Source organism: Eriocheir sinensis, chromosome 44, assembly GCF_024679095.1.
Source record: "Eriocheir sinensis breed Jianghai 21 chromosome 44, ASM2467909v1, whole genome shotgun sequence".
Taxonomy (NCBI): Eukaryota; Metazoa; Arthropoda; class Malacostraca; order Decapoda; family Varunidae; genus Eriocheir; species Eriocheir sinensis.
The window spans coordinates 5,809,684-5,820,056 of NC_066552.1; the positions used below are offsets into that span (position 1 = coordinate 5,809,684).

A 10,373-nucleotide genomic window follows, 5' to 3' on the forward strand; every position below is an offset into this window, starting at 1 on the left:
TCCAATAATAAAACATTTCAAACACTGAAGCAAACAACATAAGAAGCATAATGTATGCAACACAAGGAAATACACAGCAGAGATAACCACAGTATTTCATATAATATATACTCACTCATACAAACATGAGTACTTAAAAAAAGTAGATATTACATCACAGAAGTGGAAATATCTACAGAACTAAGCAGACAACCAAAATATCCCAAATAAATGTAAAAGAACCCCAACACACACACACACACACACTTACTTTTGCCACACCTCCATGTCTCAACAGAGGTCAGAGCCTCTGATGTTGGGTCAAGGCTGGAGATTCATCATCCACTTTGGCCACACTGCATCCGCCTCTCCTACCCTTGGCTGAGGGATCATTGTCGCTGTGGAGACTGCTTCAACTACACAACAGATCAGCGACGGTTTGACCCAACACAAATGCAACTCAATATTCGGCCAGCGTGCGTCTCTGCAACACCCGAGAGACTAGAGATGCAGTGTGAGCTTCCTCGTATTTAACTTCAGCATTGACATTATCTTTGCCATAACAATATATCTTTACCATTGTTTTTATCTTGACTGGATCATTATTGTTATCTTCCATTATTATTACATTTGTAATCCCTATCAGCTTTATCATTCGTAAAATCATTACCGCAATCTTGACCTGATCATTGTTATGCAAAGAATCCTATTCATATTATAATTCTCAGCATCACTCTTATCTTCATGGTGTTACATAACAATATATAATATCTATGATATTTATATTGTCAACTTCTCGGTTACACAAAAAACACTCATACCAGGAGTATACTGCAATTAGGACAAAATAACTTGCTCACCTTCACCTTTTGGTTCTATATCTTCTCCAGGGCCAGATGGACACAAGTCATCTTATGAGTACAAGTTTCTGTGGCAGAACACCTATGAGGGGCGCCAGACCTCCCACAAGCCTCCTCAGCTGCTCTGGACTGCATACACCTTCCCTAAGCCAGAGCAGACCACAGTAAGTTGAGAGAGTAAAGGAAAAAAAAGATACATTATTTTTAGATGATTTGTCATAGTTACAAAATGATGTTATTGCAAGTTGATTAAGACCTAGAGATAAACCAAACCTTAAACACAGTAATTTTGCTATTTGACTCATTCCATATGATTGCATACATTGATCATAAGAATAGACAAAAAATATTATGTATTATTGGAAAACCTTTGCATTAGCTTCTGTGTTAATAAACAAAGTCCCATTTTACAGGTTTCCTTTGATGAAATGAAAAGTCTTCAAAAGGATGGAGTTAAGAAGGTTGTGGGGGCCATAATAAAACATGGATTTGCTTTTATCTCAGAGGTTTGTGCCTTGAGGCTGTTTTATTCATGGGAGGAGGTGCAATGAAAGGTGTGATATATGAAATAAAAAAATTCTACAACTTTTCCGATTGGAGTATGGCTATCTGATGTTCAAAAACATTAGGAAGAACTTCTTAAACATATAAATATTTTTCTAACATCTTATGAGCCAAAAACCATATCCAAAATAGATGAGCATTGATTTAGTATCAGCTCTGTATTATCTGGCAGGTGCCGACTGATGTAGAATCCACTCGTTCTGCAGTAGAGAAGATATGTGCCATCAAACGGTCTTTCTTTGGAGAAATGTGGGGCATGGAAGGCAGTGATCTTATGCACTCAGACACAGCCTACACCTCAGAGTTCATTGGGGCTCACACAGACTCAACCTACTTCTCACAGGCCTGCAGGTAATATGAAATAAGGGGTTTACACAGTATAGGGATGAGCATGAGTAGAAAGTCGTGTGCAGTGGGGCTGCAGGAGTGGGGGAGGCATGCAGTTAGCAAGTTCAGAAGAGCAGTTTACGTGAAAATATCAATAGAAGATAGAAATAGATAAAACAAGGCAGCAGAATTTAAGAGGTAGAAGACTATCAGTAAGAGGAGGAGAGCTGATGAGACGAAGAGCCTTAGATCCCACTCTGTCCAGGAAAGCTGTGTGAGTGGAGCCCCCCACAAGTGAGATGCACACTCCATACGAGGGTGGACAAGGCCCCTATAAATGGAAAGCATCTGTGCGGGGGAGAAGAACTGGCGGAGACGATACAGAACGCCCAACCTCAAGGAAGCTGATTTAGTAAGAGATGAGATGTGAAGTTTCCAGTAGATATTTTGAGCTAAGGATAGACCGAGGATATTTATTGTTGAAGAAGGTGACAGCTGAGTGTTATCGAAGAATAGGGGATAGGTGTTTGGAAGATTATGTCGAGTTGATAGGTAGAGAAATTGGGTTTTTGAGGCATTGAAGGACACGAGATTCCTTTTACCCCAATCGGAAATGATAGCAAGGTCTGAGGTTAAGCGTTCTGCAACCTCCACTCTAGAGTCTTGTAATTCATGTTGAGAAGGTCTTCTGTTGAAAGAAGTTGAATAATGCAGAGTGGAGTCGTCAGCGTATGAATGGATAGGACAGTTTGTTATGGAAAGATCATTGATGAATAACAGGGAGTGGGTGATAGGACAAAGCCCTGTGGAACACCACTGTTGATAGGTCTAAGGCCTCCTCAGTGTAACTGTGAAGCAGAACAGTGAATGGAACACTGCAATTATGAAGAGGCAGTTTCAGAAGGCCTCCCTTTATATTGCAGCATGGCAAAGGGAGGCATCTTTACATACATACATAAACTTTGGTATGAAAAGTAATGTTCCAGCTCAAAATATTATTGGGCATAAGGACTGATTTACTGTCTCATATTTCCCTAAGAAAAATGTCTCCAGAGTTTTAAGCGACTACTTAATGATTTGCTTTGTGATGTTTTGTTCTAGGATACAGGTGTTCCATTGCCTTGAGGTAGCCTCTGAGGGTGGTGAGAACCTCCTAGTGGATGGGTTCAGTGTAGCTCAGCAGTTTAAGGAGAAGTACCCAGAGGGGTATGCCTTCCTCTCCTCTGAATCATTCCCCTCTGAGTACCTGGAGGAGGGGCAGCACCACAGTTCCCTTGACACTGTCTTCAAGCACAATCCAGAGACAGGATGCTTGAGTCAATTCAGGTTTGTACTGGCCTATTATATGGTTCATGTGGTATTCTCTGTTGCACTACAGGAGGGGAGGTGTGGGCTGAGGGCTGTGGTAATGAAGTGTTCAACCCTTCCAGAAGAATGGTATGTACATGGGCACTATATTTACTGCAAATGATGAAAAATGTAGCTTTTGCTGTTCGCTTATGAAGTTATCAGGAGAATTTCTCCATGATATTAATTCCAGATAAGTAAAAAGTTACCTGATTGTCTGTAGGTAAGGCAACTAAGGGTACCCCCACACAGGACACTTTTAGTGTTTGGTGGCTGCCACTAAAAATGGTCAGAAATGGGACACACACGTTTGTACGGAAGACTGCAACCACACACCAGCAACTATTTATGGACGCCACCAAGAGTAGCTACAAAGTGGCTACAGGGTCCATTTTCTTGGCCACACCACAGTAGCTCACCACTAGTTGCTGGCAAAAGGAATTGTTGTGTCAGATGTACTTATGGTGACAATGTTGATGAATGTAGTGATGATTTATGCAATAGTTATGATTTGTGTGACTATGTTTACTTGAGAGAGGAAAGATATAATTTTTAACTCCTCGCACACTTGAACGCCAATGGCATGTATTTATTTTTAGGGCCAAAGTGCACTTTCATGCCATTGGCGTCCATTTGAACAAAAATATTATTTTTGAAGTTATATTCCTGCCAGTGGCGTCATCTTTTGGTTGAGCGCAAGTTTTTTATTGATTCATAAAAAACTACAACAAATAACAAAGTTATTGATATACTTTGTATAATGATGACTGCAGGTTTGGGGGAGGAAAATAGCCGAGAAACAAAATATTCCGGCGCGCTAAAAAACTGACGAGCTGGCGAGACTTGATTTTACAAATAATCACGGAAAAGAAAACTTATTGAAACTTATGGTGCGTGAGAGGGTTAACAGACTGGCTTCTGAAATTTACAATCAATGACTAGTTGCCATTTCCCAAACTTACATATGTACATGTACTCAAAAGTTTGGGTTGTGGACTAGTCTCAGTATGAGTCATGAGTTATTGTGTTTTCAGATACAACATCTATGATCGAGCTCCCTTGTCCTCCATCCCTCACGAGAAGATCCAAGACTTCTACATCCACTTTTCAAATCTCACAAAGATTATTCGTGACCCTAAAAATGAACACTGGCTCAGGTTGGAACCAGGTAATTGCATTGTTTTGGTTGGGCAGATTATTAACCTATTGAACTGAGTTACCTGTGTATATATAGTCCTTGAACCAGTGTATAACCTTGCCAGAAAGAAGAGTATCCTCCCTTGGTCTAGGTTCTAACCTATGCTGGGATGAATATTTGAATATGCTTTCTCAATATTTATGTTTACTGGAGTCTTGCTTTTGCTACTCAGGGTTGACTTGATTGCATGCTTGCTTGTATCTGCCTTTTCCTTTATCACTGAGCACTGTGAAGATGTGAACATAGTGAAAAACTTTATTACTGATGAACTAGATGTTTTTGTTATTGTAGAATGTTGGAGAAATTAATTTTTAAGGTCAGTGACCATTCATGCCATAATGACCCTCTTGGCAGGCACAGTGTTGCTGATTGACAACTGGCGGGTGATGCATGGCCGGAGGAGCTTCTCAGGGCGCCGGGCAATGATTGGATGCTACCTGGACAACGAGGAATTCACCAGCAGTGCCAGGGTGTTGGGGCTGAAGCTGGAGTAGTGCCTTACCCTAAGAAGCAAGTTACCTCTAATCTTCATACCAAGTAACCCTAGCCCCCTTTCAGCTCACTTAATGAAGGGATGATGCTTAGATATATTATTCTTGTATTGCTGTCAATCTGTCATGATCAGTAAAACTGTTGCAATACAGCAAATGAAAACAATGGAACTGGGACTAATACCAGGGTCTTCAAGAACTGAAAAATGCCTCTTTTTCAGCTCACAAAATAACTAAATATTGAAATTTTGTCTCAGCTTAAAGAAAACTCAAGTATATTGCATGATATCAGGTTATTACTATACTGTATATAATTTCTATAGATCACTCAAATTATTTTTTATTCTTGATTGCATGACCTTAAATCTTTGATCTAATAATTAAATGAACTATCATTAGGAACATTTTCGATTTGGTGTCAGTCTTCCCTCCTGTTTCTGTGATACTGTGACTCCCTCCATTGGATATCTGCCTTTCTCAGGAAGCCTCATACAAACACAAGTGCCACTGCAGGACAAAGGCCTTTCCCAATGTTTTCTACCTCTCCATGTTTGATGGACATTATATCTAATGAGTCTGCTGCCTATTTGTTTCCAGGCATGGTGAGACCCTCAAAAAGACATCTTCAACTTTCTGATTGAAATTAAAGCCTATAGTTGAAGTGTTTCAAATTCAACATGGTGAGATCAGAAGTCAGTGATTTGATTTTCTCTATTAACAAACTACTTGGTCAAAGGTCAGTGGCTTATTAAATGGTTGTAAAGAGTTGTTACATTTGAAAAAGAAAAAGAAAAAGAAAAAAAAACGGTTAAGAGTTAGATCTATCATTTATTTTTGTCACTGGGTACATGTAACTCCATTTGGAGAGGTGTGGTAAGGTCATGTGACAATTTGACTTGTTTGGCCAAAACAATAAAGTGGACCACAGTCCCCAACCTCAGTTTCCTGAAACCTACCAGCCATGCTCTCTTTAGCAGTCTGGTGTAGTGGTTAGTGTGCCTAGCTATGAATCTGCAGGCCCAGGTTCGAATCCCAGCCCAGGCAGTCGGTGTGCAGCTCACCCAGGTCTTCATCCTCCCTTTCAGGCTGGTCATTAAATGAGTACCTGGGGAAACCTGGGGATGGTAAACTGTGGTGGATGTCACACCGGCCCTGTACCCTGGGGTAATGGGTTCTTACCCACCACAGGGTCACGGGTCAGTGTGACGGAGATGAGCACTGAAGCCACATGAAGTGTTTGCCACCAAGTTTACCTTACCTTTATTTATGATATGTGATGGAATAGACAAGCAATTAATTCCCCAGGTCTCTAAGCTGAAGAAAATTATACTATACAAAAATATATATATTTGTAATTTATGGAGTTCTTTTATTGATGACCTATTTAATGCACCCACTGGCTAATAGCCAATTTGAAATTACCTAATTGCTTATTCTACTATAGTAATCATCTGAAAAGTAAAAGGTAAAATAGCTATTTACAGTCAACATTTTAGTTTGTTAGAAAATTTGCTACCACTTCCACTAAAATGTTAAAAAATGCAAGAGGAAGGTCTTTCCACAATGTTTATCCCTATAAAGGCTCTTTCCCTCCCAGACATTTTGTACACACCTAAAACACTGCACTCATCTCTATCTCCTTCATCTCCTGTATGTCTGCCTTGAGGCGCAACTTCAAGATCTCCCGCCAGATGGCTTCCACATGCTCTGGGTTCTTGATGCCCATCCTGACCAGCGTACCTTCACTGATGCGAACCAGTGCTTTCCCAGTGATGTCATTCTGTAAGGCCAGACATGATCTGTGTATGTCATTGTACTGTGGTGGATGCTAAGTACAGTTAGAATATTCAGCAGTAACTCTAAGGTAAGGCTATAATATAATGCTCAGTGGCTGGCAAGCTCCAAAGGAACACCCACCGAGATGAGGAGGTGTGAGTACAGCTGGAAGTACTCGCTGCAGTGCCTCTTGAACCACTTCTGAACATCTGCCGTCGTCCACAGATAACAAGGCTTAGGCCGGGTCAACTTGCCCTGAGGAGGATCATTATTAGCATGTACAGGTGAGGGCATGGAATAGTGAAAAGTTGTAATTCTATGTCCTCTCTTATTTTTCCATATCAAGTATTAATGTTTACTTATCATAAAGGCTTTACCATATATATTTTTTGAGTTATTAAGTGGAAGTAAAATGAAAAAGGTCTAGAAGAAACATGTGTTTAAAAGTATGGGTCTGCCAATTCCTGCAAGACACTAATATCTCAATAGGTTCACATCTATGTAAAGAATTACACTGAAATATATATGAGCTTATTTAGCAGATGATTGATGAACTGAGAAGTGTATTCACCTTGGGTCTGGGGCCTTGGCAGGTGTCTCCAACAGGTATCTCAGTTTTGGTCTCTGGGAAAAAAAAAGTAAAAGTATAATGCCTTTTATTTTTCATAATATATTTTACTGTCAACTAAAGCATGGCATTCATACAAAGTATAATAATGGACAAAATCAGTGAATATAGTTGGCCAGTCATGGAAGGGTAAAAGATAGCACCTCACCTGTCTCACCTGATGGACACTGGCTGGGCATGGTGAAGTGCAATGGTGCAGCAGATCTGGCTTAGTACTACTTACTTAACTTGCCATGAAACCTCTGATGTTCTAAGAAGTAGCAACAAGTCAAACTGAAAAGTAGAAAGGGAATAAAAGGATTAGTACTGCTGGGATCCTATTATCTCTGACAGGGATGTGGCAGCAGGTCAGAGTACATGATGAGGAGATGCCTGCATGGAAACCAGCAATTAGTGGTGTGCCTATGGACCAGTGCTGGGGCCTGTCTTGCTTGCTATTTTTGCGAGTGATGAATGTGCTATCAACAACAGTTAAATGTTCATGTTTGCATGTGGTAAAAAGTTGCATGCAATTAATACATGCCAGTCTAAAACTCAGAATATTAAATAAATAAAACATGTTTACAGGAATGGCCTAATACGATGCATATGAAGTTTCACTCTGACAAGTGTAAAGTTATGCACCCTGGTTACATATTTACTACTGGTGTTTGTTCAGAATTATACTGGTGTGTATGATTAAGTTCATATTGACACATACAGGTTATGAACTGCTTTTTCAGTTCCTAGGTTGGTAAAGGCTTTGGTAGAGATTGGTTTAAATAACTTGTAGGGAATAAATATTGAGATTATTGTAGTCTACTCTTACGCCAGCGACAACATGAAGCGTAACACACGTATTTATCGTAAATAATTAAACTTGACAAATCTAACCAAACTAAATGTGACTTAACCTGTCCACCCCCTCTCGCTGCTAAAATGTGATGTGCTAGGCTGTGCTCATCAATATTTTACATTATTATATTGAAGTTTCTTTAATTTTCCATAAGCTAGTAGTTGCTGCAATACGCCTCCGTGGTCTAGTGGTCAGCGTGCCTGGCTACTACTCCGCGGGCCCGGGTTCAAATCCCGGCCCGGGCAGTTGGTGTGCAGCTCACCCAGCTGTTCATCCTCCCTCTCGGGGTGGTTGATAAATGGGTACCTGGGGAAACCTGGGGAAGGTAAGCTGTGGTAACCCGGATGTCACACTGGCCCTGTGTCCTGGGGTAATGGGCCTCCTCCTCCCACAGGCTCAAGGGCCAATGCTACGGAGATGAGCACCGAGGCCAAGTTTTCACATTTATTTTGATGCTTACTCTTTACTGTGGTTTTCCAAAAGGTTTGAATGTTATTAAAAACGTATATGACAACAGAAGAGTAGTTTGTAGGGTAGGATATGAGATATGGACATGTATAGAAATTTTAACCAAAGCTCCCTTATTTTGAGGAGTTATATTAAATATGGTAAATCAGGTATACGAGCCATGTTGCAATAAAAAAGGAGGTATGGGCATGTGTATAAATTTTAACCAGTGCTTCTTTATTTAGGAGTTATATTAATGTGGTAAATCAAGTACGAGCCACGCTGCAATCAACCCGGTAGCTGCAGGGATTATGTTGCTTAAAGGTTCCTTTAAGCGAATTTACGAGAAAAAAATCATCACTCACGCAAATCATTATATACTATGTATCAACGCATTTGTGATCAGTTTATGCATCTTCTATTTTTTGGGGGTTTATGTCAGGTCAAAAATTTGGCCCGTCGCTGGTATGCAGTAAAGCCACAAATTTGGCCAGTTGCTGCTATTGGGTTAAAAACAAACAAAATATTTTACTTTCCACACACCCGAAAAGCAATTAGCTACTCATCACGTCACACCAGGAAGCAACCCAAGGCACCCATCTATCCTCATTTCCCCCGCCCAATTACTACACTCAAACACATTTCTGGGTTAAGATTCGTATTAGGTCCGTGCCAGTATCTCATAATCTACTTTATGAAACATCACTGTCTCTTCATATATCTTTTCTACAAACCTTCAACAGTCATGGAAATGCTTTGAAAATCCAATTCAAGGACTTTTTTTTTTACTCTTGAAAATAGGGGATAATGTTTACGAAAGCACGTCGCCTCCTCTGCTGGCCGTGGCGACGCTGCAGCCGCAGCAGCCGCAGCAGCCGCAAAATAGCTCGCAGAGGGCTTAGGGTTGGGGAGCATATTTAAACTACTCCAACCGAACTTTATGACCTACTATTTCAGCGAGGAGGTATTTCTAGCAACACCTGCTGTAGCGTCGCCGCGGCAGCACCAGGGAGGTGACGCGCTTTCGTAAACATTATCCCCTATTTTCAAGAGTAAAAAAAAAGTCCTTGAATTGAATTTTCAAAGCGTTTCCATGACTGTTGAAGGTTTGTAGAAAAGATATATGAAGAGATACTGATGTTTCATAAGGTAGGTAATGAGATACTGGCATGGACCTAAAACGAATCTTAACCCATTTCTGCTTCCGTCAACCTGAAAGAGAGAGTAATTATGGCTCAGGTGCATGCCAATTAAGAAGGAGGGACAGGTGAGAGGAGGATCTTACCTGTTATATTAATGTGGTAAATTGAGTACGAGCCACGTCGCGCAAAAAAAAAAGATAAATAAATAATTAATCTTGCTTTCCGCTCGCCCAAAAATCAATCAACCAGCCACCACATCAGACCAGGAAACAACCCAAGACACCATTCTCAAACATTTCCGCTTCCGTCAACCTGAAAGAGAAAGTCATTATGTCTCAGGTGCATCCCAGTTAACAAGGCGGGCCAGGTGAGAGGAGTGCCTTACCTGTGGGGATGATGTGCTTGGAGGAATCACGTATCAGGAAGATCAGCAGCCTCACCCACTCCCGTCGTCATGGCAACCCTGATCTTGATCTTGATGTCACAGGTGGCTCGGGATTTCTCTCCAGCCAGGCCTTTGTATCGGCAACTCCTGCGAAAAGAAAACAAAACATGCGGGAAGTCTATGTTCTCGGGGCAAGATGTCGTTCCCTACATCTTGCACGCCCATGCCCTCCAAGAACTCTTTCACTGCCTCAATCACTCGTCCACTCGTCTCTCCACTGAGCCCCAGCAGCAGCACCATCCACTCCACTCCCTTCCAGTCCTCTCATTCACTCCACGTCCCATCGCGCTCAGAAACACATGCATCATCTTCGTTCTCTCCCTGTCATACTTCT

General features: G+C 41.1%; 3 protein-coding genes across 6 annotated transcripts in view; 1 reads left to right on the top strand and 2 right to left on the bottom strand.

Annotated features, from left to right (window-relative positions):
• The window catches only part of LOC126980352 (myogenesis-regulating glycosidase-like), a 22,034-nt gene extending 21,638 nt beyond the window's left edge, over positions 1-396 (bottom strand). The window contains exon 1 of the mRNA XM_050830129.1: positions 251-396. Coding sequence (XP_050686086.1) covers positions 251-267 — 17 coding nt within the window. The 5' untranslated portion in view covers positions 268-396. The remainder of the gene's footprint in view (positions 1-250) is intronic.
• LOC126980354 (trimethyllysine dioxygenase, mitochondrial-like) overlaps positions 1-6,125 on the top strand; it is an 8,201-nt gene extending 2,076 nt beyond the window's left edge. Inside the window, exons 3-10 of one of the 3 annotated variants that reach the window (XM_050830137.1) lie at positions 278-493; positions 870-1,003; positions 1,253-1,345; positions 1,576-1,754; positions 2,832-3,056; positions 4,112-4,245; positions 4,630-4,785; positions 5,364-6,125. In XM_050830137.1, the coding sequence (XP_050686094.1) occupies positions 278-493; positions 870-1,003; positions 1,253-1,345; positions 1,576-1,754; positions 2,832-3,056; positions 4,112-4,245; positions 4,630-4,769 (1,121 nt within the window). In that variant the 3' untranslated portion in view covers positions 4,770-4,785; positions 5,364-6,125. Of the gene's footprint in view, positions 1-277; positions 494-869; positions 1,004-1,252; positions 1,346-1,575; positions 1,755-2,831; positions 3,057-4,111; positions 4,246-4,629 lie in introns of all 3 variants that reach the window. The other 2 variants (XM_050830136.1, XM_050830138.1) reach the window with 2 other exon arrangements.
• On the bottom strand, positions 5,575-10,126 carry LOC126980357 (protein aveugle-like). Of its 2 annotated transcripts, none has more exons than XM_050830144.1 (5): positions 9,980-10,126; positions 7,328-7,443; positions 7,114-7,166; positions 6,684-6,797; positions 5,575-6,546 (listed from the first exon to the last, which is right to left on the bottom strand). In XM_050830144.1, exons 2-5 carry the CDS (start codon positions 7,347-7,349, stop codon positions 6,379-6,381), a joined length of 357 nt encoding a protein of 118 aa, XP_050686101.1. In that variant the 5' UTR covers positions 7,350-7,443; positions 9,980-10,126; the 3' UTR covers positions 5,575-6,378. The 2 variants fall into 2 exon arrangements, with proteins under 2 accessions (XP_050686101.1, XP_050686100.1); XM_050830143.1 differs by having other exon boundaries at positions 7,319-7,443.
• Positions 10,127-10,373: the final 247 nt, after the last annotated feature.

Coding starts and splice junctions, on each gene's coding strand:
- LOC126980357 (XM_050830143.1), bottom strand. CDS start 7,349: ATGCCCAGCCAGTGTCCATCAGGTGAGACAG. Junction 7,167..7,318: donor GTGTCCATCAGGTGAGACAG/GTGAGGTGCTAT, acceptor TTTTTTTCCCAG/AGACCAAAACTGAGATACCT. Junction 6,547..6,683: donor ACTCACACCTCCTCATCTCG/GTGGGTGTTCCT, acceptor CTGGCCTTACAG/AATGACATCACTGGGAAAGC.